Source organism: Lepisosteus platostomus, chromosome 1, assembly GCF_059453375.1.
Source record: "Lepisosteus platostomus isolate fLepPlt1 chromosome 1, fLepPlt1.hap1, whole genome shotgun sequence".
In the NCBI taxonomy this organism is placed as follows: domain Eukaryota; kingdom Metazoa; phylum Chordata; class Actinopteri; order Semionotiformes; family Lepisosteidae; genus Lepisosteus; species Lepisosteus platostomus.
The window spans coordinates 80,622,630-80,649,635 of NC_142611.1; the positions used below are offsets into that span (position 1 = coordinate 80,622,630).

Genomic DNA, 27,006 nt, shown 5'->3' on the forward strand with positions numbered 1-27,006 from the left:
CAGCGCTGCGACTTTTTAAAAAAATGAAATCCCCTCTCTGTTACACACAGCTCTCATGCCATGTCTACCCAGTGGAATTAATTCAAGAAGCCATAGAAGGCCAAGCCGCTTGCGATAAAAATCCTACAGCGCTGAAGGTGTGAAAAGCAGTTAAATGTGACCCTGTGGAGATCGTTTCATGACCAAGAGAGTCCTTCTATTTATAATGAAGCTCTAACAGTTCTTTCACACTCGGAGACAGAGAGCAAAAGTTTAATGTGTCCCAAAATGCTTGCTTGCCTCTTCTGTTCAGATGAATTCCTGTTCATCTTTTAAGATGATGGGTTGGTTTTATTGAAATTCATTTGCGCCGACGGCTTAGGCCACTTCCAGCTCGGAGTGATGGTTTAGGGCACTGGCTGATCGGTGGCCGGTGTCTGAAGGGACCAGTGCAGCTCTTCACTGCTCTGGCCATAAGAGCCTCCTAAAGGAACGTGGCCATCAAGCCCCTGCAGACCACACTAAAAGGATGGGAACAACGTTGGCAGTCTGCTGGACAGAGAGCATGTCAATGCAGTATCTTACAGTGTGCAGCAGGGTGAGAGCAAACAGGGAAAAGGGCTGAGACTTCGGTACGTTAGGCAGAAAGTACTATCAGAGCGACATGTTGCTTTTTATAACCTAATTCCTTTCAGGACCAGATGTTTTAATAGCCTGTCTCTCATCACATCGTCCAAATACCTTCTACTGGCTCCTGAGTGAAAAAGACAGTATATTTTTGTGTTCATTTCAAACTAAGTGTGTAAGTGCAAAATACCATCAATCATGTGGCAGAGCTCATATAAGAAGGATAGGAGTCTCCAATAGAGAAGTTGATCATGCCTTAATCATCATCATCATCATCCACATCACAAGAGTCCACATCTGCCGCTGCTGCCATGGCAACTGTCTCGGGGTGGGCTCTGTGACGTATGCGGACTCTGACAGAGCCGCGCGAGACCTGTGGTTCGGGGAGCACGTGTGGACATCGTGCTCCGCGAGGGCATGGAGCCCCTTACCGGAGCGCTCGAGTGCCGCACGAACTCCAGGGGAAATCTCCACACCCCACAGCCGATCCGTCACGCAGCCCGTCCCTGCCAGCCTCCTCACCTCCTCGCTGCATCATCCCCATCGAATCCCAAATTACACGAACACGAACAAGGTACACGAACCCTCACACGTCACGTTCAATGACAGTTCAATAGGTCGCCGGTCGATTGAGAGAGGAGCCTATGGATTCAAACAACGCTGGAAGATAGAAAACATGATGAGTCCAACGCTTTATTTAAAGATCATTATGGCCCCATTTGGAATCGAACAGCTCAGGTTCGCTACAGCATATTACGTTACGGCTTCGCGTCCAGTGTAGATCTTGGGCCGGTGTCGTGGCGGCCCCTGAGCCTGGACCCGCCAGCAGGAGACGAGGCGATGGCTTATATACCCTGAATGTACAGGGATTCACTGCGGCCTTGACCGAAACTAAATCTGAATTAAATATGAATTTGGGGGGAACAAACAGATTAACTAATGTTCATATATTCTGAGCTCAATTGAATGTGTTCGTATGCAGTACATACTGTACGTGTATACTGTATATCAGTGGTGTTCTTTTGCTAGAATTACAAATGCGTTTGCACCATGTACAGTATATTCTGGTTCTCTTTGTACATTTTCTTGACATAAAAAATGTTCAGGGTGAAGGATCGATTTGTTTAAAATTCTAAATATGTCAAGATTTTGTTTCCGAATTAGAGGTACAATCTATGAGTTTTCATCTGTATGTGGAAGAATTGTGACGTTTATGTGCCTCAGGCATTATACATTAAACACACAGTACTGTCCACCTAAATTTATCGCCTTTCTGCATGATTATGTTTGTCAAAAGTACTTGGCTTATTATATGTTAATTTATTTTGAGCATATAAATCATCTCGCTCTTTATCTCAATTGCAACAGGGCGAAGCGTAGAAATAAATGAATGCATCACGATATTTCTAAACCAGAATCTACTTTCTTTTACCGTTCCCCTTGGTCAGATTTGAGAAATCTGATCTGGCACGATTGCATAAAAGTTGTTGCACTTCATTTGAAAAGATATTTGTTGCCAGACTTGTAAAAGCAGTTGATGAATTTGCCTGTTGAAACCAACCTAGTTGATACACAGTGCAGTTTTTTGTGTTCTGTTACATTTGTGCATATAAAGCTTAATGAAGAGGATGAAATAACTATGCATTTCAATGTTGTTTTATATGTTCTACAAAGCAATACATCCTCACTGCTGCATTCACTGCCTCATTCAGTGTTGTGTGGTTTTAATTGCGGAGCGGTGGCTCTGAGGCTCAGGCTCTGCGGCTGGAAGGTTGCCGGCTCCTATCCCGCGGCCGGCAGAGGAATCCTACTCTGTTGGGCCCCTGAGCAAGGCCCTTCACCCCAACTGCTCCAGGGGTGCTGTACAATGGCAGACCCTGCGCTCTGACCCCAAGAGTCAATAACCCCATCACCTTTATCAACCAACCAGGTTCACCGATCTGACCAACCCTGATCACAGTGTCTTTCTAATCCCAGTTTGGCAAAGTAAGTATCCGCAATCAGGATTATTATTTTTGATCACATACTGCAATTTTTATTCGTTGAAATGGGTATTAAATCGTCGCATCTTTGAATGCCTCCTCTAACATTCTGTCTGAAATACAATACCAATACTAAGAAGAGCAAGAGTCTCAGGAGAAAAGCTCATGTCTAACGACCTCATCCTTAAACACGATCTCTTCACATTGCTGACACCACTCGACGAACCTTGCCAGACATTTCATTGCACTACTTGGAGTAACTCTTTTTGCGTTAATCACTCACCTGTACACTTTTACCTGTGTATTTAGCTGTACAATGTTATTGCTCTCTCTGCAAAACCCACTTCGCTCGCACTGCCTGCGGAATGGGGCATAGTAAAGTACACTATAGGAAAGACAGAGACCCCGACCTCCCAAGTTCAGCTCGGGGTCTAACTCTACTGCAGAGCCGGAGACGAACTCGACTATGTTTAGGACCCAGACCGGCAGGCGACTCACGTGTAACCCGCTCCCCGCGCTCGGTACATTCACAGTTCACTGCGCGCCGAGCTCTAACGCGATGCGACTGGAGAACCTTTAGTGGAGCAAACGGTAGTATAGTGTCAGCGAAGGCTGACCGAGCCGTGAACCTTCGCCCAAACACGGAGCAAATTAACATCAACCGAAATAGCGCGGCGTTTTCAGATCGCTTATGTGTGAGGCAGCAGATGCAGCCAGCGGTGTCAGGTCCTGTTAGGGCGCGGGTGCATAGCAAATTCTGCGGCCGCGGCTCCAGCTGCCTGCCCCCGCGTCCCGAGCCGGGCTCCTCGGACCGCCGGCCGGAGAGAGCAGGGCTGTGTACGGTTTACCCCAGAGCGCCCTACAATACACAGAGAAAGTGTACTCGTACAAACCATATATGGATTTCAGGCGTAACAATCACGTACCTAAAATACGCGAATGAAACGAAACATGAGGCCAGGACGAGCTGAGAAAGTCACCTAATAAAGAGGCTCATTGCATTGAACATCCGGCACACTACAGTGCGGACACCCACAGAGGCAGGGGCAGCAGCAGCCCAGAGCTGAGACCCCAGGTAATGGCAGGGGAGTCTCCAGCAGGCTGAGCACTGCCAGCGCTTGGCATTCCTATACACGCCGGCCTCCGCCTGCGGACGTGAAGGGCGGTGTCTCTGCGCTTCAAGAGTGTGTGGATGCTGTTCCCAGCACGCTGCCTGCTGGTTCCTCTCTGCGTGCCTGGGCAGTGCCTAACTCCCCACTCCACTAAACTCATGGCATTCTTCAGAAGAGCTACACAGCAATTCTGCTCTTTAATCCCAGTTCTGCCATTATTACCAGTCTATAGATGTCATTCCCAGACCGGGAGTGGTAGAACTAATGGCAGCATAGCCGTCTCAAAGGGGTGGCGAGCCCCCCCAATCCCCAATCCCGCTCTTCACACACGCAAATACAGATAAATACAAACATGTTTACATATTTTAATAAAGCGACGCACAAAACTCTTATTTGACCTCGAGATGAAATCTGAAGTCAGTGGGAGAGCAGGGCTGGGGGCGTGTCCCGCACTCACCACGTCACGGCCAGCAGCCGCAAACCGGAAGTGAACTCGACTAGCTTGGAAAGAAAGGCAGCCGGTGGGAAAAGGGCACAAGCGAGGACAGGGACGAGTTACGAAAATATTACAGCGGGTGCGAGAAAAAAGGGAGCAGATAGGGAGGATGCAGATGTGGCACTGTGGAAAGAAAGGTTCGTTGTAAAAAACCGGGAGCGAAGAAGAAACGGACACGGGTGGTGATCGCGACGATAAGGATGCTGTCGATAAAATAATGACAAATGGTTTGTAATAATGGTTTTGAATTCAAAAGGAAATCAGTAGACACGCACAGTAAAAGTGAGACTCTCCTGAAATCTGTCAGTCCATTAACAGCAACTGGAGTGCCTTTTTACCAATCTGTAAGATCTGTGAAAAGCAATCACTCAATGATTTAGGCTGATGCCTTCATTTTCTGCTGGAGAAAACAGCAGTATCAGAAAAGTGAAATTGTAATAAGAACTGAGCTGGTGACTTTTAACTGAACTCTTCTATCAGCTCCCCAGGCAGACCGAGCACTGGAGGCTGAAATCCCATTCACAGATTTTAAACAGCAGGATCCTGCAGTACAGTGGCAATATAAACTCTTTCGGCTGCTAATCTGTGTAAAGGAACTCACATGTGCATGTGTGATGAGTTAAAACGTGCTCTCGTGTGGGTGTATCCTAGAAAAAAATGTATTCGTTTTAACATCCATCCATTTTCCTAACTGCTTGTCCTGTAGTTGTAACACTTGCAAGTAAAGATTCCTTTACAGTAAACAGCCCTTGGAGAACAAGTAGCATTTTATGTAAGTGTACAGCCAGATACCAATTTTCTTTATCTCAGAGGGATCAACTGTGCTATAATCATGACTGAACACATCAGTGACCCATACTGATTTTACCAGATACTGTACATTTGTGTGTCACGGGTATAACTGCAAAGTTTTCAAACAACTGAAATTCAATTAAAAGTGAGAACAGAAGGCACGTCTTTAACCAAAGGGTTGTGGGAGTATGGAACAAGCTGGCCAGCCATGTTGTTGAAGCTTGAAGCTGATACTCTGGCTTCTTTCAGCTGGATGAGATCCTCAGGTTAATCATCTATTTATAAAGGGGCAGAGTGGTGGCTCTGTGGCTCAGGATCTGCGTCTGCACCTGTGGCTGGAAGGTTGTGTTTTCCTCTCAGTCATGAATTAGTACAATGCACTCCCTTTCTTTCTGTCTTTCTGTGCTGAGAAGCGTATAGAAATTAAAACAGATGCAAAGTTCTACCAGTTACAAAAGACCAAACCAGGCTTCTGGCTAACAGTGGAAAGATCCACATGAAGGCTGGCTTATATACAATTCACATATATCCGTGTATGTAAGTAAAACCCACATACATTATTTATTACTGGTAATTGTAATGTTCTATTTGCAGGAGTCTCTAAAGCTACACATACAGTAGCAGATCTCAACACTGACTGCATTGGCTTCCAACCCGATCTCAAGCTGATTTAAAAACCCTTCAGTGTCCTGGAGATTTGCACTTCGCCCCATGTGAGGTTCGTTCCGCTGAGTCTGGTTAATTGTGCGTCGCCCTCTTCGTCTCCACTCAGGGAGCAGCAGAGATCTGGAACAGCACCCCAAAACAAACTAGGGTCACAGCCATTTAGGGTGCCAAGACCCCTAAATACTATGACCTCTAAAAAAGAAATGCTGCTTCTGCATACTTTGTCTTTTGTGTCTACTTTGGTTTCTTAGCTTTTTTAAATGTATTTTGTGCAGTTTGCTTTTAATGCTTTAATGGTTTTAAAGGCATTATTATAAAGTAACATTGATTATTGTAATATCTGCAAACAGTGTTCTTTAGTAGATCCTCTGTCATTCGTCCTGTCACACAAAGCTTATCAAGCTTGGGTAAATCTGTTGAAAGGAAGGGGCCAGTTGTGAGGTTCACCCATAGGACCTCAGGTATGGTCAGATGTAGGCAGCTGTTCCATGGCTCCCCCTGGTGGCCGTGTGGAGAACAGCCAGGGTGATGTCCGTTCTCCCCTCTGCAGCATGGCAGCATCTTTCACTGTGACAGCTCAGTGTTAACAACTTCATCTGGAAAGACAAAGGCTGAAAAGGCTTATCTTGTCCTTTGGACTCCAGATTCAAAGAAGCTTAATCTATGAAATCTGAATTATATGACAAAGGTTCTGATCCTCTTACTGTTCATAAGAGCAAGCACATTTTCTCTTAAGCTGTTTTTTAACTTAATTTTGGAAGGACTTATAACATACGTTCCGGGATTACTTTTTATGACATTTGGTGGTAACGCGATGTTTAATGCGCTCTGTCTGGGTGTTTAAGCTTCAAGAAACATGCTGTCACTGTCAGCATGAGACAGCGAGACAGCGTTTCCTATAATTCCCTCATCAGGATGAATAAACATTTCCATTACTTTGATTGAGTCAGTCTAAATAATAACTAGTTGAGCATTCTCATAAAACCCCCAGCTGGTCTGTGTGTCTCTGCAAGGCCCAGGAAGCAGGCAAGGAGCTGAGACGCGGGCAGGACAGTCCCCTGCTGAGGGGTGGCAGAAGGTTTTGAAGGGTTGTGCCATGGATGCCAAAGAGGTGAGATGCCAAGAGCATTTAAACTGTGCCGAGAGCACTGACACTGACACAAACCCCTACATCCCTGCCAGCGCATCCAGACAATTAGCACAGACACTGCTAGAGTGTGGGCCTGTCTAAACAGGGGCTTTTGGTATTGAGAGCGGTGCTCCTGCGCGGCTGGTCCTGCAGGTGACAGGAACGCCGTTGCAATGAGCGGGATTTGGCTTTGCGGGTTTGCTGGGAAGCTCGCGAGCGCTGGCGTTCTGGAGGATTCGGTCTGTCCGGGGGAGGAGTGAGCGCGTGGGCCGTGCAGAGAGCTGGGAGGAGCCGGCGCGCTGTCAGGGCTGTGAGGTCGTGTCCCTTTCCTGAACTCTCTCGCCCCGGCTCTCACCCCTCCTGCAGCGGCTCCTGCCTTCTGCAGTGTGGGGTGAAAAGGGCAGGCGTACGTCACAGGGCTCGGAGAGGGTGTGTGGCTGATCTGGCTGGATGGAACGGAGGTCATGGCTAAGCTCTGCGCGTGTTTTTTTCTTCTATTTTTAATCTGCTTTGGCTTTCAGAGAGCGCGTGTTAAATCTGTATGGCGTACCCTTGAAAACGAAAGAACTAAAGCCAGGAGAGCTCGTGCCACTCCTGACCGATGTCCACCTCTGTCTGGACGCAGGGGCCCGACCCGAGTTCTGGTACAGCCGGGGCTCGGCTACAATACCGGCCAGGCTCACACTTTTACACCACTTGACTATTCGAACCAGCATGTGGCTGTTTCACGTGTTACCTGCGTGAAAACGTGCAGATCAACAAGAGAGAAATTGTAAGGCTGTCCTCGCCAGTGGCTTTGTCATGATTTCAACAGGAGCTTCACAGTTCACAGCCGTTCGGAATATAGGAATTATATATCATTTTCAGCATTCCCCCTAACAAGCAGTCACAGCACACAGATCAAGAACACAGACAACTGATTCTAGGTATGGAAACAGAACTCATAGTGTCAGTTTGAGAGCCAGTGTCCGCACTCAGACCTTGCCTTTCACATCACAGTGTGTTGTTATGTGATCTGGGAAGCAATGAAAGCTTCAGTCTGCTGTCTGTGGGGATTGCTTCAGCTAAGTGCAGTGTGCTGTATTTTGTAGTAGTTGCATCATGGACTTCAAAAGGACTTCTGTTGTGAGCTCTTCCAATTTTCTTCTTAGTTGTACTTTCTTTGTGGCCCTCAAGATGCAGAATCTAGTGCCAACAAGTCTGCTTCCCCTGTTGTGAGGTTAATTTCCCGGCTGCAGGCAGCTGTGAAATGAAGGCCGTCTCTCTAGTGCCCCTTGGAGGTGGACAGTACCAGGAATGGCACACTGGTGTGACCCTGGGCATAGTCCTTTACAGAAAGGTGCTTGAATGCTTGCTTTGCGATCTAAGTGAAAGAGAAAATAATTTGGTTGCTGCTGGACGGCTTTTTGGCACAGAGATCAGGAAACCCTGTCCAGTTCCATAATCCAGTATAACTCCTGGATTTCTGAATCCTTCTGTATTTCAACTAAATTGGAGAGATTGCCTAAACATCATAGCTATGTACATTTTCTCATTTCTCCATAAGAATTGCTTATTGATATCACTTTTCACCCAAAACATGATCAAAGAACCTTACATACCTGTTCACCCATCACTGAAGTTCAGCCCCCTGGGTGAGCTCCACCTCTACACAGCAGGTCAGCTGCAGGGGTGAGAAACTGCATCAGCAATTGAATTAAGGTGGAACTTTAGGAATCCCAGATCGTACAAGACCAGAGTGGAGTTTAGCCAGGGTACTTGAGTTCACAACCCTACTTTTAGTAAAGTAGTACTCCTGCAACACAAGCAGAAGGAGAAATCCCAAATCTAAGGCTTTTCTAAATAGGCATGAGAAAAGCGTGGTGTTCCCCAAATAATACAGCCATGAGTCACACACTGCCGGGCCAGCAGAGGTCCTGAAGACAGCATCCCAGGTGTGGAGAGGAGAACTACCTGACAGGAGCATCGGTCTTCCCAACTCTCTTGGGCAAGCAACAGCTTGCACTGTTAATACCGGACCCCTGACAGTTTCAGAATGACTGACACTGGTCCTGGATCTGTTCTGTTAGCATGGCCGTATTAACAAACACAAAACAGGCTGATCTCCAGGGCAAGGAGGCAAAAACGAGTCGAGGTTTAATTGAGAGATTTAAGGAAAAAAACTAAGAACAAGCCACACATTTAGAAGTGCGAACCGTGGGCGTGGCACAGGAAAAGGTCTTAGCCATCAAGCAGATTGGTAACAGGTACCAGAGCCCTGGTGGTTAAGAGCCCAGGACAGGGAGCCACTGGCCTAAGCTACAGTGTTTGATTCAGCTGATGCTGGACGATTCCATGCAGGTGTGGTTTGAGCAGTCTCTTCCCCTTGACCTCAGTGGACTTAGGTGTTATATGGACTTCATGTGGCTCAAAGCTTGTTTAGAATGTTCCCCATCCTATTATTTCGTTGAACATGCTAATTTAGTACAATTAGCGTAATGCGACATGATTTCTAAAAATGTTGATCAAAATTATTGGAGCATGAGTAAGTAGAGACAGTGCATGTCAGGGACATACAGTCCTGCAGAGCGAGGGCTGTGTGTGCTGTACGCTGTAGCGCTCCTCCACTAATGAAGCGCTGACCCCAGGCGCTCGGGGACAAGGTGCCGTTGGAGGTGACAGAGGGGATGCCCGTCTGTCCTAACGAGCTCTGTCTCCCGCTCTCTCGTGGTGCCCAGCTGTTACCAGCTGATGCCTGTCGTCCCTGTGCCCCGAGTCAGCCGCATGACCGCGCTGCGTTCTGGCGCGCGCGCAGGAGAAGACTGCGGAACGGTGACGTCAGCGCTGCGCCGGGGGCGGGTTTCTCTGCCCGGGCGGGGTGTCGCTGTCCGGCGCCCCAGGCCTGTAGGCTCTTCGGAGCTCGTGTTGCAAATGAGCTCCTAATTTCGTAATTGAATTAATGGTCTGCTTAAATGGAGAAAATGTGAATCTCACATGGAGATTTAAAGAGGCTTCAGGGCTGTGACTGCTTATGACTGGAAACCCCAGCTGCCGAATGTGGAACAATATTCGAAGTTTTGTCATCATTGTATTTTAATCTCATTAGGATTGAACACTCTATTTGCGCCAATGAAACTAAAATTGTTTTGCATGTCACCTTTTTCATCACACAACCGTTTCCACAGTGTGCTTCGAGCAGCTGAAATTGTACTCAATCAGAAACACACAAACTTTAAGGATGGGGAAACTTTGGAAAAGCAAGCACAGGAACTTTAAGAACATAAGAAAGGTTGCTCAGGCGAGGAGACCCAAGTAGACTTCATAGCAGTTCAGCAGCAAATTGAATCTTTTTTTTATCCCAGTGATAATCACAGCCTCCAAATGTTTCGTGTAGCAGGCTGACAGACTTTCTATTCTTGCTTTAAGAATTTTTCCCCCCTCTTCCTTGCAGAACGATTCTACTTCAGAAATATTCTTAGGTCGTCTTGCATGCGCTGCATGTTTGAGATTTTCAGTAATATTCAGATCCAGGGACTGTGAAGGCCATTCCGAAACCGAGTGTAAAAGTCTGTGTCGGATTGCAGGGCCCCATGAGACGAGAGCTGCTGAGGCACGTGGCCCACTGAGCTCGACAAACCGTGTGTAATCTTGTGTAAGACGCTTTGCTGCAGCCACACGGACATCCTGTCTTTCCTTGCGGGTTTTTTTTTCTTTAGCACTTACAATGCTGCTCAATTGGATTTAAATCTGGAGATTGGTTTGACCCAAGACTTGTTTTTCTCCTGATGAACTCGTTGGTTGAAGTGGCCAAGTGTTGGCTCCAGGTTGTGCTGTATTGGTGAAGCACCACCCAGTAACTGTTTTCTTCTCCATAAGCAGACCAGATGTTTCTGTAAACCATGACATTAATAGAACTGAGTGAACCAGTTTCTATTGATCACTTTTTTGCTTGCTCCAAGAACTCCAACAAGCCAGCGAAGCCAGACCTGCCTTCTCTGACGATCCCTGAGAGTGTTAGAGACGATCTCCTAGCCCACTTCTAACAACTGCTTCTCCATGCACCAGAAGCAAGACCTATGGGTCTGTGTGCACTGGGTCTGGTTTGTGAGGAGGGGCACAGCTTGAGCGATTTCCTTCTTTCTCCTTCTGTCTCCCATCCATTTTCAATGCAGAGAGGGAAGGAGATTTTAAACATCAGGAGGCAGTCGTTCTGAAACAGAGCGCACGATTTCAGGGGAATACGGGAATGCGGGAACAATGGAGGTGTGCACTGCGCACGGTAATCTTTCGCTGCTTTCTCCCGACTCTGTCGGGCTGAGGCTCGGCGCGGGGGCGCGCTCCCCCCCCCCGGCCCTCGGCGTGCGCGCGCAGCGGGGTCGCGGTGCGGTCAGCGCGCAGAATCGGGTCGCGCTGTGACTTTGAGCCGCGCGGTGTGCCAGCGTGCATTAGCGCTCCGCCGCCTCACTGAGCAGCGGCAGCGGAGAGGGGCTCTGAGGGCATCAGCGCACTTACACTAGCGCAGCTCGCGTCCCCGGGGGCAGGGGTCCTCTTAAGGTGGCTCATGAAATATGAAGCAGTAACCGTGCTGGGCTTCAACACCCCCTTCTTCTTTCAGGCACGGCGTGTTGTCTTCTCTGCCTTGCCTCACCCTGGCGTGCAGCGCGCAACAGAAACAGAAGAAGGATCCATCTGTGTCGAATCTGTCTGCTCATATGTTGTTTTCTTCATTATTGCGGCACACGTTCTGCTATCTGCTGGCTGTTTCATATGATCTGAAAGACACCCCTGCCCTTACCCCAGAGTACATGAAGTCAGCCGTGTGGTGATGCCCGGTCTGACTGGGAGATCAATGGCAGGAGATCAGTGTGTGTTGCAGAGCTGGGAGAGGGCGCCCTGTGTGTCTGGGTGGTAACAGGTGAGTGGCGCTGTGCGGGTGGTCCTGGGGCAGACTCTGCTTCACTGCACCCCTGGAGTGTGAATCCCAGCCGAGGGGGCGCCCTGTCATCGCCGCTTGGCGTCCCTGGGTTCAGCAATGAGCTCACTTTCCCTCAGGCCCTCAGCTGCCTCTGTCACCTTACACCTGCCTGTTCACAGGCTTTAATTCCACCTCTCCTTTCATACACATCATAGAGCCAAGTGATGCAGGAGGCTCATTTCTGGAGCTTTTCTTCCTCTAGAGATCTATGATAAAATCAGAATGAAAAGCAAAACGATCCTCATTTCAGTTCAGACCTCAGAGGCGATGCTCCCCATCAGAAGCCCAGCACTAAGCTCCGCACGTCCTGTTTAGAGGTCTGTGAGTCTGGCAGGTGAGCAGGGCAGCGCTGACACACCCCAGCTGGTGGGGATATAAAATGAAAGAGAGACAGAGCTGGCGACAGGGCTGAAACTCCGAATCGAGAGAGATCCCTGAATCTGAAAGTCCCAATCTAGAGGTCGTTAAAAGAAATGTTTCCTGAGCACGGCTCGTTAAAATCTTTTAGAACTCACACAGAGCGTGGAGAAGCCCATCGGGAAGAAGGTAAGCAGGGATGACTGGACTTGACTTGACTTGACTTGAACTTTATTGCCATATGTAACCGGTACTGGTACAATGGAATTCTTACTTACAGAAAGTCTCTCAATTGTAAAACAAGTGTAAAAAAAAAACAAAACAAAGTGCAAACAGTGCATCAAGACAATGTACAAACAAACAATAGACAATGTGCAAGTAAACATGCAGACAGTTTGAATGTAAACAATACAGACGTGTAAACAATGACTGGAGATGTGCAATAGATAAGAAATCATAAAGAGGTAGATGTGATGGTGTAGGTGTGGTCCGAGGGGGATGGCTAAATGTGTTCGCCAGTCTCACTGCTTGTGGATAGAAGCTATTGAAGAATCTAGTGGTAAGTGTCCGTATGCTCTTATATCTCTTGCCTGAGGGCAGTGGGGTGAAGAGCTCATGCCCGGGGTGGTGACTGTCCTCTGTGATGGCCAGAATTCTACCACGGCAGCGGTCCTCATAGAGCTGTTTAATCTCGGTGAGACCGCAGCCGATGATCTTCTGGGCCATATTGACCATTCTCTGCAGTGCCTTTCTTTCTCGCGAACAGGTGTTGCCATACCACACGGTGATCCCGTTGGTGAGGATGCTCTCGATAGTGCAGCGGTAGAAGTTCACCAACACATGTATTGGCATCCCCCATCGCTTGAGGCACCTCAAGAAATAAAGGCGCTGCTGAGCCTTCTTCATGATAGATGGAGGATGGAGGAGGAGCAGCAGTGTGCGGACTCAAGGCATCCAGGACCACTTGACCCGGAACAGGTACATGCTGTACGAATGGAGCCCTCTCGCCCTGCTGGCAGTAGTTTACTGACGCCAGCATCTCATGCAGCTGGTTCTTGAAGAAACCAGGGTATCGGCTTCACCAATATGGCCCTTCGGGTAAAGAAGTGCCTCCTGCTCTTGGCTGTAAATGCACTTGAGCCTCGGTTCGACCACAACATCTAAAAAGACGAGCATTGTGTTCAGCTGGGCTTCCAACGTGTGGTTTAACGCAGGCGGTGTCCAGCCCTGATCCTGGAGCAGTGCACACCCACAGATTTCATCTCATTCCTGCTGAGCCCTGAGCTGACCTAATTATAGGAGCAACATGATCTCTCGTAACTGTTTCCAGCTCCTGAACATGGTGGAAGTTGGCCTTTTGGACTGACATTTAACAAGAAACACAAAACCTCCGTCTTTTGGGTAGAATCAAATTCCAATCAAGCACTTTTTTGTTGTTTTGATTAGGGATTCAGTTAAGGAAAGAGTGAAGCTGGAATGAAAAGCAGCAAGTGTGTGTTTGAACTGAAGACTAGGGACGGGAATCAGTCCTGAACACTGAATCCAGTTACTTCATTAATGCATTGATTTACACAGCACATGAAGTGTACTCAACTAGGAGTGCTTCCACAAGCACTACATCATTCCATACTACAGACTAGCATCCTATAGAATTAAAAACAACAATATTTGCAGTTCTCTGGCCCCTAATGTGCTTTTCCACTACATAAACGGTGACACCAATTTCTCTCAGCAAAGAAATCATTCAGAGTTGTATTGATGCTCCTGACCCATGCAACACTGCTGTGAAGTATGTTCTTAAACATCTTATCTCATCTCAAGAGGTAACATCTAATAGACAGTTACCTCTTGGTCAGTTTAATTTCCTAACCGATTTCCTCAATACTGAAAACTGACAACTCCTTGAACACCATTTTCCAGTGCCCTTTAGCAGTATGAATGTGTACATCATTGATTCCAGTAATACTCTTACCCCCTTTCCAGAGATGCTGTACTTCCCTCTCAGCTTAATCTCAGCATTGTTCCTTCAGAGTGGTACCATGGGTTCACGCCTGGCCTGGGATACGTTCCGTGTGGAGTTTGCAAGTTCTCCCCAAGGGTTTCTGTAAAAGTTCTGGTTTCCTCCTATGGAAGACACGCTGTCTAGTTTTGATTGGCTATTCTAAATCATCTCTCTCTCTCTGTGGCCTTGTGATGGATTGGTTATCTTTGTCAGGGCAAGAGCACTCATGTCCTCTCAGTCTAGCCTTGACCCCTATGCTTCTAGGATAGGGTCCTGTTTGTCATGATCCCCCCCGGCACAAACATCTTTCTGATAATGAAAGAGAAGGATAGGATATAGTCACCCAATCTGGAAAGAGAAGGATTGCCAGAGGGGCTTAGTGAGCACCCTCTGCTGGATGAGACAGGTAACTACACCTGGGTCTGGGTTGGTCTGTGGAATTACTGTCAGATTGTTCTTTTAAAACTGCAGTCCGCTGCAGTTGTTTTTGTAGTTTGTGCGTGTGTTCTTGTTCAGCTCACAGAAGAGGAAGAGAGAGATGTTTAGAGAGCAGTTGTGGGTGAACGAGCCCAGGGACCTGGTTAAGAGACAGAGAGAAACGAGCCTTGCCTCTTCTACAGTGCTGAATGTGTATAATGTGCAGAAGATACTGCTAACAGGAAGTTGCACTAACATCAACTTGGTTTATTTTCTAAAATCCACCCCACATTTCACAAAGAACATTTGTACATTTTTCTGCCACAGCTAGTGCTCTTTAAAAATGAAAATTAAATAATTAATAATTAAAATATGGGTATGTTAATGCTACGTAAAAATAAGTACATAAAAACATAATAATAATAATAATAATAATAATAATAATAATTGCTTACACTTATTTAGCGCTTTTCTGGACACTCCACTCAAAGTGCTTCACAGGTCATGGGGATCCCCTCCACCACCAGTGTGCACCCCCACCTGGACATAACAAGGTTACGAACAAGAGGCCCTTCTGCCCTTTTGTTAATTAGTAGTAAATCAATCCAAAGATCTCATCCAGGTGTTTCTTGCAAGAATCCAGGGTATCAGCTTCAACAACATGACTGGGTAGCTTGTTCCATACTCCCACAACCCTTTGGGTAAGGTGTATCTTGTTCCCACTTTTCATTGCACTTGTTTTCACCTGCATCCTCTGGTCCGTGTTCTACTGTTCACTCTGAAGAAGTTCACTGGTGGACTTTGTCAGTGTGCTTGAGGATTTTGAACATTTGTGCCAGACTCCCTTATAGTCTTCTCTGTTCAAGACTATCAGACAATCTGTGTCATACAATCTGACTTTTCATCATTTCCATTTTTTCATAACACTTTTCATAGAACTGCTCGTGATATCACACTTTGTCTTAAGAAAATACAGAAAGAAAATGCAGTGTTTTTTAACTTCCATTAATCAACGGACAATGATTTTTCCAGAGTGGTACAGTGACAGGCAGATAAAGATGGATGTGTTTGTCTTCCGTTTATATACTGTACAGTATTCTGTGTGCCGTGGTTGATGATTTAAAGACAACCAACATTCCAGTCCATCAACACTGTCATCCCACACTGTTCTGGATCATAGTGTAATGTTTGGTTTTTATTTTCCCTCAGCATGAATCCATCACAAGAAGCTGGATTTACAGAAGGGACGCTCACATGGGTATGTCCTATAGTATTGTAAAGCAACAGGGGTTCAGGCGGGCGCCCTTGCCGCAGTAGGTCGGCCCCCCACCGTCGGGGGGCTCGAACCCCGGACTCTCGCGTCACTCTGCAGGAACCCAGCCCGGTGAGCTGAAGAGAGATCTCTCTACAGCCCAGGGGCTGTGGTCCTGCTATCACAGGGAAGGGCGGTGACGTCCCCGCTCTGGTAAGCCGGCTCTTACACAGTACCTGTCGGCCGTATGCGTTACAGTATATTTCCAGGCTGGTTGTGACGGAACTGGGAAATTCTCAATGGGGGGCTACCCCAGCACGCAGCTGTTGCAGATAATTCCAGCAGAGGGCGATACACATTGAATTTGTTTCTTTTAAGTCGGACAGATGACAAATTCTGTCTCTAATTGAAATGCGCAGCCAGAGGCACAGTCACAGGACTCTAGGGAAACGTTTAAGGATGAAGTACTGTTCGACTGGTATTTGTTTTTTCTTGATGCAGCAGCTAATCTAAATCTTTTTTTTTAAATCTAAAAGATAAGATTAAGATCGTACAACTAGAGCTATTATCGGATTTTATGATTCACGGGTGTTTTCACTTCGCCTTTTACTCAATCAATCAAAGTTTATTTTTTCAAGTTCAGGCGGAAAAAAAAATAAGAAAAAAATACTTAACGCCTTTCCATGCGAAACAGGGCCATCAGTGTGTTTAACTCGGTAAACTGAATGAGTATAATTGCAGCTACAAACTCGTATAAGCAGCTGCTTCTGATCAGCTGGGACAGTCCCGTCGCGTGCGGGGGGGGGGGGGGTTCCCATAGCAACCTGTACACGAAAGCTGTAGCTGTAGGTGCGGACGGTGAGATCAGGGTCCGTGAACTGAGAATTTAAACACACGAAGCTGGTTAACAACACATTTCCAGTGCCTTGGAGCGACCGAGCCTGTATCCCGGGTATGATTTTGTATCGGCTGTGCTACAGTCGCGTTTCCCTGATTGCTGTGGCGCCTTCTCTCACTCAAAGCGATCGAAGTGAGCGGTGGAGACTAAGTAAGAAACACGTATTATTTGAAACATCTCTTTTAATCTTGCACTCCGCCGGGCGTGACGAGAGATAACCACAGCATAGTTTTGGGGTGGCCTGCATCGATTTGTGTTAGGTTTCGGAGCTAAAAAAAAAAGTTTTCCGGAAGACGAAAATGTATTGAGGAAACAAGGCACGCCTCGGATTTTCAGACTGATTGAAAATATCACGGTAGGGAGGCAAAAGTTAACTTTATAAAATTGTTTATGCTTTCCTGGAGTTTAAGGTAAATGTGTCAATGAATCGGCAGTCAGTGAGTACTAAGACATGGAACTGAGCCATAACTTCTCAAAGGGGCTGTAACGCTTTGAGCTAATTGTTTTAGTTTCTTGAGTTTGTATATCCACTTCTAAAAGTGAGTTCATCCAAAATACCAAAAGCATTTTAAGATTTTTTCTAATTTGCCATATAGCCTTAAGTATTTATGAGTTGGCATGTCGTTTTCTTCACTATAGGCTGTTGGCAGTTGTGCTTGGATTGCGTTCACCCTTCAGGCAAACTAACTCATCGAAGAGAAGACAGTTTCTGGTTTGTCTGAGGGGGTCTGACAGCCGGAGTCCGGAAAGCAGGAAGACCGCTGCACAGGTGTGTTTTCACCAATGGGCATCAGAACACTGTGCCATGGGAGTTCTCCTCCTCACCCCTCTGGCATTTCTGTGTAGGACAGGATCAGTCAGGAACACGTGGAGTAAATTGAGTTTAAAAGACCTTGGCTGTGCAATAGAATCAGTAGAATCTTGCTCAGTAGCCCAAAACAATAAAACCAGCTTGTATTATTCTGACAATAGAATAAATTCATCTTAAATTGCCCCCCTTTTGGAGGAATAAAGTATTTTGAAGTGAATAATAATGGTCTCTTTAGCGTATCGTGTGTGAATGAGCTTCGCGGAGGTGCTCTTTGCCTGCAGTCCTGACAGAGGGCTCTGTTAAGATCTCCCTTGAGCCTGGCCGTGCCCACGAGTGCACACCAGGAGAACTCTGGCTCTTTCCTCAAATCAGTCTGCCAGACTTCCGTACCGAATACGAGGAGATTTTTGGGAAGATGTGGTATTGAAATCTAAGGGTCTTTATCTACTATAACCTCCTACAGCCCTCTAATACTGAGAAGATGGCACACAAATCAGGAAGCACAGTGCCAAAAGCAAATGTTACTATGTAGGAATACAAATGCGCTTGTTTTACAAAACAAGGTTAACAAACTGTTTCCTACATACAAATGATTTTTCAGAGGGGAAGGTTTTTTTCAGCTACTTTGTACTGGAAAGAGGAAGGGTATTGTGAGCAGAGCAAACAGCCAGGCATCACGCAGTGTAAAAAATGAACCCTCTCCTTCGAGTACTGTACTAGACTCACAGGCCACAGACACAAGCCCCAGAGGTGGCCATCCGAGCTTGAGCCCACTGTCTCCTTTGAGAATGAGCTCTGAATGGGCCCTATGCCTTCTTGCGTGTCATTACTGTTGAGATGATCTTCTCCTGTGCAGGCCCGCTCGGCTGCAGCTGTGTGCCCCAGGATGCCAGGACCGGGAGAGAGCCGAAAGGCCTCGGTGCTGCACAGAGCCCCCCCTGACGGCGACATGTTCCAGGCTGCGGCCGCGGGGGACACAGCCTGGCTCCGGCTCAGCCTGAGGGGCGTCACGTCAGCAGCACAGCCAGGCAGGAATGTCAGTGTCCCGCAGGAACTGTGTGCTGTGCGCTGGGCGAGCAGGAGAGTGTCGTACTGCACTCACCAGCTGGCAGAGACCCGCAGAGAACTCACACCACATCCGTTTCCTCTGGAAATCCTTTTCAGGTCCCCATGGGGATGATTGATCTGTGAAATGCCCACACTTACATGTAATGTGAATATAATTACCGATACATTGTCGGGGGAATATTGAATTTAATTACAAATGTTAAAAAATTAGCATGCGGTTTGATTTCTGTAATTGTCTGCTTTAAGCCTCCGCAGAGCGTGTTGCTTTTTCCACAACGGACTGGTCTGCAGCCTCTCTGGGTCCTGCCAGCTGTTCTGGAGGGGAGTCCACAGTGTGAGCTGAGCGTGGTAGCTGTGCGCTGGGTTCATGATGTGTGCATTCGACTGCCTCCACTGCAAACTGTAAACAGGGCCAGGTTACCAGTCTAACATGGCAGATGCATGTATCTACCACCCTAACAAATGTGTCAGGGTAACTGTGATGGTTGGTGTAGTCTGTACTTTGTTCTACAGTATGTGTACCCTGCTGTCTAGAGGGCCGTGTTATTGCACTGGCCTGCACTGCCTCACCTGCGATATACCTGTGCTGTTCTTGTCGTGACCGGGCTGGGAGCAGCTCACGTCACATTTGCACACCGACCCACCACGTCCACTAGGTTGGGACGCTTATCGGTTAGGTAAGATATCTTTCTGTCAGGCAGCCACTCCACCAGGCAATCATATCCTCCCACTAGGCCAGATATTGAAGGCAGGATTATCTGACATACAGTACCTGTGCTCTGATATGAGAGCTTAGCTAGTAGTTCAAGCTACTGCTAACACACATACCTTTTGCTGAGAGATATTCCTAATTCTTCTACCAGATATTTTAGTGACTAGTGCTCTCCGCTTCACGGATAGTTCTCTTGTCTTCTAATTGAAGCCTTAATCACTCATTAGCCTGCTACCACTAACTTCCTACATCTCTCTCTGCTCATCAACCCTATGCCTGGGTCTCGACCTGTCACTAGCTGCAGCATTGTAACCAGCGGCTGTTGTATTACCCTGGACATGAGACTGGCGTCCTGTCCAGGGGGTGTCCTGCCTTGCGCCTGTTGCTCCCCCACGACCCTTAATTGCAAGCAGTGGCTAGAAAATGGATGGATTGATTGGCATTTTCTTTCAACTAATCATGGAACTACTTAAGTCATATTGAGAAACCTGATCAAAGTTTTAAGGTTATTAGAGAACAAAGATTGGAATAGGAGTGCCAAGATTGCCTGTCCCTCATGTGGGCTATTGCTGTACTATTGTGTCCTGGGTAGTCTTTTATTAAACTGAGTTATCTCCGTTGTCTCTTCTCTATCGTCTCAGTTGGAGGATCTGGATGGGGCGCGGATATATAGAGAAAAGGGCAGATGAGCAGGTGTCCCTGTGTACTTCAGTAAACCTTGTGTGTACGCTCCATGCCTGTAACGGCAGGGTGCCCGTGTGCTTGTTCGTGCCGTAGGGCCTGACGGTCCTCCACGTCGCCGCTCTGCACGGCCGGCTGGAGTGCCTGAGGCTGCTGCTGGAGGCGCACCACATGGACGTGAACACAGGCGGCCCCGGAGGGTGGAGGCCCGTGCACCTGGCGATCAGCTCCCGGACCGGCGCCCGCGCCAGCGCCTGCCTCTCCTACCTGCTGGCACGGGGGGCCCAGCCCAGCGTGTAAGGCACAGCCGCGGCAGGGCGCCGAGGGGCGATGGGCCCCAGGCAGCCCAGGCACAGAATGTGTATGATGTGGGTATGTCTGTCGCTCAGGCGCAGCGATGACGGCACCACTCCGCTGCACCGGGCGGCCGGCGAGGGCCTGCTGGACTGTACCGTCACGCTAGTGCAGGCGGGGGCGGAGCTCAGCGCACGGGACGGCGAGGGCCACACCCCCCTGGACACCGCGAAGCTCTGGGGCTACAGGGCCATCGCCAGGTATCGGCGGCTCAATGGCGAGGGTGGACGTCCGCACCCTTTGAGTCACTTCACAGCCCACATGTCACCCCCTGGGTTAAGAGGACTTGAATCCTCTGCATCAGGGGACCTGTGTTCTGGTGTTTTGGGGTTTGACACTCATGTGAGCCGTGTGGTTGATGCCCAAGTGGGCTCTCGAGCAGCTCGAGCAGCAGAGGAGCTCTCTCTGTGTGCCGACGTCGGGTGACTGAGCCCGGGGGATTTTCCAGCCAGTGGGACACAGCTGGCAGAGTGCTGCTGGGAGCAGGACTAGGATTAGTTAGACTAGGATTAGGTGGCTTTTGTGGCTTCCAGGGGAGAAGCAGGAGCAGGCAGCACAGTGCAGGCAGCTCCAGCAGCTCAAACAGCGCCTCCTCAGGACACACCAAGAGCTGCAGCAAAAAACACAGGTACAGAGGCCTGCCAGGGACACACCTACCTAGACACAGACCTGAAGCTTTTTCAGTTCGTTCTTTGCTTTAAATATCTTTGCAGACACAAAGAACAGAGGGGGCGAAATGTTTCGTTCTTGTTAAGAATTATGTGCAGTGTCATCGGCGAGTGTCATACTCCTGCCACAAGAACGTAAGACACCTACAGTACACACAGCCCATCTGGTTCCCAGTCAGTAATTGATCTGAAAATCTCATCCAGCTGTTTCTTGAAAACAGCCAGGGCATGGGGTTGGTAGCAATTCTTATCAGAAGTGTCTTCTGACTAAGAGCTGGCACTGACTCTCCTGTTGGGCCCTGGAGAGGCTGCAGCACGTTTTAAAGACGAATGGCTCAGTGGGTGGGCCTGTTGGAGTTCTCTCCATCCTCATTCTCCCCTTTCAGCACGGGAGCTGACTGAACATCAATCATATGTTACAGCAGGGGTGTCCAACCTGGATCTTGGATGTCTAGCAAGTCTTATAGGTCACCTGTTTCTTAACACTGACAACAGCCATGCAACATTGCTTAGTTAAGAATGTGGTCTGTTCAATTAACAGAACCCTGTTCCATGAAGACTGATTTTAGTCCCATATGATCTCCAAATAAATTAGTTTAAATATTCACCTTCTTAATTGGTTAAGGGGTTCCAAGTCTTTAGAATTTGGCGATTTCAAGGCAACCTATAAAATATGTTGGACTAGAGCTCCCAAAGATCCAGGTTCAGCACCCCTGTATTACAGGAACCCAGATATCACTGATAAATAATACAGCCCAAACAAGAATGAAACCCTGCTACACCAAAAGACCTGTATCATGGAGCCGAGGCATGTGTTTTTATGTCATGTCAGTAGGTCGAGCTCATTAGACACTGAGATAAGTTGCACTGTGTGTGCAAAACATTTTTGGCGTGTTTCAGTGGTTCTCCTCTAGAAGGTTTCTGGCACCATAAGGTCAAGATTTACATATCAAGAGATGTCTAACATTCTCCTATTGTGTTTCATTTTGCATTATTGTTGTCCTGGAGTGAGCTAGGAATTTGAAATGTGGTGCCCCCACTTTGTGTGCACGGGGGCAGGCCTGTGTCTGAGGCTCCTCTGTGTGTGTCTGAGGTTCCTGAAGGATGCTGTGTGGAGGACGGAGAAGCAGGAGCAGGCAGCACAGTGCAGGCAGCTCCAGCAGCTCAAACAGCGCCTCCTCAGGACACACCAAGAGCTGCAGCAAAAAACACAGGTACAGAGGCCTGCCAGGGACACACCTACCTAGACACAGACCTGAAGCTTTTTCAGTTCGTTCTTTGCTTTAAATATCTTTGCAGACACATAGAACAGAGGGGGCGAAATGTTTCGTTCTTGTTAAGAATTATGTGATCTCTTCTTTTCTCCCTGGACTTTCAAAGCCATCGGTGCCATTTTACTTAGTTAGCTTTGGTCAGTCGATAATGGTACAATATTTTTGTCAATAGAGGTTTTGATTACGGTTTATTCAAAAATTTAAAAAGTCAGTCCCGGCTTGTACACTGACTTCATGACTGGAATCCAGCCCTCACCGCTGTGTTGTTTGCTGTTCCAGATGGACAAGGAGCACTTCAACCAGCTGAAGTTTGAGCAGTGGGCCCAGAAGAAGGGCTTGCCTGGCCCGTCACTGATCCCGAGAAACTCCTTCCGGAGGTCACGGGGCGTTCCCCCTGACGCGCCCACCCTGGACAGGACAGGGGCTGTCGGAGAGGGCAGGGCAGAGAAAGGCCCCCCAGTGAAGGGGCTCGTTAGTAGGACCATGAAGGCCGGAGAGCCAGAAACGCACATGAGGGGCAGAGAGCTGTCAGATGGCTCGGGAGCAGGAGAGGGAGTCCACCCTCCTCGGTCTGAGGGAGGAGTGCGAGAGGAGCTGGCGAGGCCGGCAGGGGGGCGTCCTAGGGAAGCCTGGAACAGAAGCACCAACCCAGCCAGGACCCCACGGGCCGCCATCAGCAGGCCCCACGGTGTCCGGCTGGGCACGCACCCCGAGGAGGAGGCCCGAGACCCCGATCTGACGGGATGTGTGGTCCTGACACAGGGATGGGACCGGCAAACTCTGATCATGCCAGCCTGGGGAGGCCGGCCCCTCCCTGCGCCCCCTCTGCCACAGGACGTCCTGCACAGGAGCCTGTTCCCCAGATCTCACCTCAGCCGCATCACCTCCCCGTGTGACTTTGTCCCCACTCACCTGCAGGACCTACCCCGAAGACGCCGCCCCAGCACTGATGGGAGTCCTTGGACGGAGGTGGCCATGCATCTGTCTGAAGCCCTGCAGCCTGGACATTACTAGGGATGAGCTGGAATGTCAGCATCATGTGTGTTTTCTGGCAGGACCATTTGAACTGTATCTTACAGTTCTTAACAACCTTAAAAGTGCTGGAATTAAATGCTTTATTAACTGACAATTTTATTATACACTCTTGAGCATCAAGATCTGAGTATCCAGTAGTGAATAAGTACTAATGTGTGGTGTCCTTGTGAGGATTATTGGATGGGCTGCAGAAATGCACATTGTGGGTGTCTGTACAGTGTTCTGCTCTGTGCACATGCATGTTCTTACCTGCTGACCGATTTTGTTTTGTGCAAGTGAGCTTTCGGGGAGAGAGTGGTACCATGATTATGTTGCTGAAACAGTCAGAAGCAGCCAAGGAAAAGGAATAGGAATAGGAGGTATTGCCCCACAAATGTAACCGAGTATAGATCTTTTATAGTAACTCTTATCTGAGTAATCTCAAAGAAACCTAGCTTGCAGAATGGATATTTCAGTGTTTCATCTCTTGTTGCATGAGGCTTTCTAAATAGTGGGGCATTCTGGGCAAGTGCCCACGTAGCTCGTACTAAAATGTATTAAGTTTGATGTGAAACAGCCTAGGCAGCAGGGGATGAGGTCTAGGAGTTTTAAGAGGTTAGATGTAGATTACAAAGCTTCTTCTGTACATCTGTTAATAAATGGTACAAACACCCCTGACAAAAATCCTCAGACAAACCACATCTGATATCTTTTTTTGGATTAAATTAAAAAAGATCAACATTTTAAATGTAGAATAGTAGTCATATTTAATATTAATTTTACTTCTATACTCATATACCCAGAAACATGAATTAGTAATGTAAGTCTACACATCTGTATTCGTATATTTGACAATTGTCTGACAAAAGCAACTCTTTGAATGTTTACTAACTTAAAATTAGCATCCTAGAAGAGTCATCACAATTCCTTCCTCATTAGTAAAAACAGGTGTTAATATGGCATTTTTTTACATTATAGTAAAAGTTTTCTAAATACTGCATGCCTGCAGATAAATAGATATCTGTAAAAACAAGATTTACTTTACTGTTACGTCCTAAGGCTTATGTTTACACTTTCAGTTGTTGCTTGCATGTGGGGTTCTACTTTCCTGTTCAACAAGTAAACTGCATGCTCAACAGGCTTCAAATCATGAGAAAGGCACCACATCTTGCTGTTGAACTTGGGTAAGTGGGCAGTATTTTTGGCATTGTCTTGCTGCAGGGTGAACTGCCACCCAATGAGATTGGGAGCCCTTTTCTGGATATAGGTAGTCAAGATGTTTCTGTACATTTCAGAATTCATTCTGCTGCTGCCATCATCAATGCCATCAATAATTAAACCCACTGGACCAGGACATTACCTCCACCACGCGTCACAGATGGGGTGGTGTGCCGAGGATCATGTGTAGTTTGTCTTTCTGTCACTTTGATGAAGGTGTATCTTCACCTTGTATGGCTACAAAACATACTGTAGTTCCAGAACTGCTGAGGCTCTTCTTTGTACTTCTTCACCAATTCTAATCCGACCTTTTGTTTTCAGTGCTGATGAGAGGTTTGCATCTAGCAGTGGTGACCTGGTAATTCTGGTAAAAGTCTTCTGTGCATAGTGAATACTTTGACCCTGCAACTTGGAGATTTTATTGCAGAATTTTTCTCCGCAGCTCTAGTGATCTTTCTGTCATCTACTGCTGTAGTCTTCCTTGGCTGACCCTTTCTTTGCTCCTCTAGTAGTTTTCTTTTTCAAGACTTTCCACTGTTGTTTTGCAATGCCCAGTCTCTCTGCGATGGTACTACCTGGATTTTTCTTGCTCATCTTCACAATTGCTTGCTTTTTTTTTTATAGACAACTCTCTAGTCTTCGGCTTGGTTTATGCCATCTAACTCAAGAGGCAGATCCAAACAGTAAACTCCAAAAGTCAGAACCAAGGTTCTTCATTCACAGCTCTGTTTGCACAATTACTGCAACATGGAACACCTGAGCAGCTAGACACACCTGTCAGTCATTTGTCCCAATACTAGTGCTCACCTGGAATGGAGGTATTGAAAACAACAAATAACAATGTTCTAACATGGCATAAGCATGTTTGCAAAATAATATCCAGAAACAAAAACTGAAAATCCACACTTTTGCCTGATATTGGTCTTTTTAATCTGAAATATAAATTTGATTAGTATACAGCAAAAATGATCAATTCCACTTCACTATCTCAATACTTCTGCTTTTCACTGTATTATATTTCAATACTGCATACTGAATCAACTGTCACATTCTTCAGGTACATTGGCAGAACTATAGTATTAAGTGCAGCGTGTGAATTGGATGTACAGCTAGGTTATACAATATACCAGAAAGAAGATTCACTTTTTGCCAGATTTAATTGAGCATTTAAAAGAGTTCCATCTGTGTTAATAAGCGTGTTAAAGTCAGCCATAGAAGAACAATTCAATGCAAAGAAAAACAGAGAAATCTGTTAAATGATCTTTTGTAATTAATTCACATTTATATTTTGTACCTGTAGAACCTTGTCCCTCTCTTTTTGGTCGATGACAAAATTGTAAGAGTGCTTTGAGAAAAAAAAATCTTTTCTACAAGGAATTCCCAACTCTGCATCTTGTTCTTTACCTGCAAGAGATATATATTTCCATGCCAATTTCTATCTACCATGTTTAACATAAACCAAATATCTTACAACTGTCAAACTCAAAATGAACAGAAAATCTCATTAGGTACGCTCACACCAGCGTGCACTCTCGGCCGCTGGGTTCACCCCAGGCACAGGCAGGCTGAAGCTCTTGAGCTTGCATGGGAGGGTGAAAAGGCACCTGCTAACTGTATTTGTCTTGATGCTTCACTTTCACCTCAATTTCTCATTTGTTTACCACTTTTAGCCAACTAGGTCTTAAAATACATTATTTCCCATTACCTCTATACACCCACACCAGGAACAACTCTATCATCTCCTCTATGTTATGATGAGCTCTTTGAGCTCTGTTTCTGCCAATGCTACCCCAGAGATATTCATCTGCTTGTCTGTCTTCTCGCCTGGGTGCCAGAAGAGATGTCTTGGACATCTACAACCATAAATCCGAGTCATCTTGCTGGACTGCGTGAGACTTTATTTCCTTACAGGTGCAGACTACAATCTCGGATGCAAGGGATGACATTTCTTGCTGGGACAGAGACGTGAGACACGGACGATGGGTGCAAGGATGCGTTTATTTGGGCAACACCATGACATCAGGCAGCCCAAGCAGCCATGTAGTCCTAACGGAGTGCAAAAGTTTGTTTTTTCTTTAAAACAAAAACTTTAATTGTTCTTTCAGAAAAAAACACACTTTGGCAAAACAGGCAAAAGCTCCAACTACCCTTGCAGGGTGAAGAAACAAAAGCCCAACTCTAAGCCCATCAAATAGCAGTTTCTTAGAAAAAATCCCAGTTTAAACACAGGTAAGACGGGACAAGAGAACAGACCCACTGGCTTCCCAAGCGCCTCTCCACTGTGGCTCCCTCACCGAGGGCTGCAGAGGCAGGAGTCTCTGCAGGGCGAGGTGGCTGGCTGGAACCTGGTTACTCAGCTCCACTGCAGAAGCCCTTCAGTGCTTGTTGGACTGCATGATCTGAGCATCAGGCTGCAGTTCTCTTCTGGCACAGATGCCAGGTTAGAGTGTTAGAGAAATCTCAGTCTGTTCCTCAGCCCTTCACACCACTAAAGCCTCCTGTCCCAAACTTCTCAAGTGCCTGCAGAGTGGCAAAACCCCAAC

General features: G+C 47.2%; 1 protein-coding gene across 8 annotated transcripts; it reads left to right on the top strand.

Moving 5' to 3' along the window:
• Positions 1 to 4,193: 4,193 nt before the first annotated feature.
• Positions 4,194 to 23,985, top strand: ankrd53 (ankyrin repeat domain 53). 8 transcript variants are annotated; one of them, XM_088638644.1, is made up of 9 exons: positions 4,194 to 4,423; positions 5,583 to 5,706; positions 15,723 to 15,771; positions 17,303 to 17,432; positions 18,331 to 18,510; positions 20,032 to 20,231; positions 20,325 to 20,489; positions 22,051 to 22,171; positions 22,511 to 23,985. In XM_088638644.1, exons 5-9 carry the CDS (start codon positions 18,361 to 18,363, stop codon positions 23,243 to 23,245), a joined length of 1,371 nt encoding a protein of 456 aa, XP_088494770.1. In that variant the 5' UTR covers positions 4,194 to 4,423; positions 5,583 to 5,706; positions 15,723 to 15,771; positions 17,303 to 17,432; positions 18,331 to 18,360; the 3' UTR covers positions 23,246 to 23,985. The 8 variants fall into 8 exon arrangements, with proteins under 8 accessions (XP_088494770.1, XP_088494778.1, XP_088494796.1 ...); XM_088638652.1 differs by having other exon boundaries at positions 4,194 to 4,333; XM_088638670.1 differs by lacking the exons at positions 4,194 to 4,423; positions 5,583 to 5,706 and adding an exon at positions 12,322 to 13,072.
• Positions 23,986 to 27,006: the final 3,021 nt, after the last annotated feature.

What these genes read in the sequence shown, in the direction of transcription:
- ankrd53 (XM_088638644.1), top strand. Translation starts at nt 18,361, where the DNA reads ATGCCAGGACCGGGAGAGAGCCGAAAGGCCTCGGTGCTGCACAGAGCC. An exon ending in GGCTACAGGGCCATCGCCAG is followed by an intron (nt 20,490 to 22,050) that starts GTATCGGCGGCT and finishes TGTGTGTCTGAG; the next exon opens with GTTCCTGAAGGATGCTGTGT. An exon ending in AGCTGCAGCAAAAAACACAG is followed by an intron (nt 22,172 to 22,510) that starts GTACAGAGGCCT and finishes TTGCTGTTCCAG; the next exon opens with ATGGACAAGGAGCACTTCAA.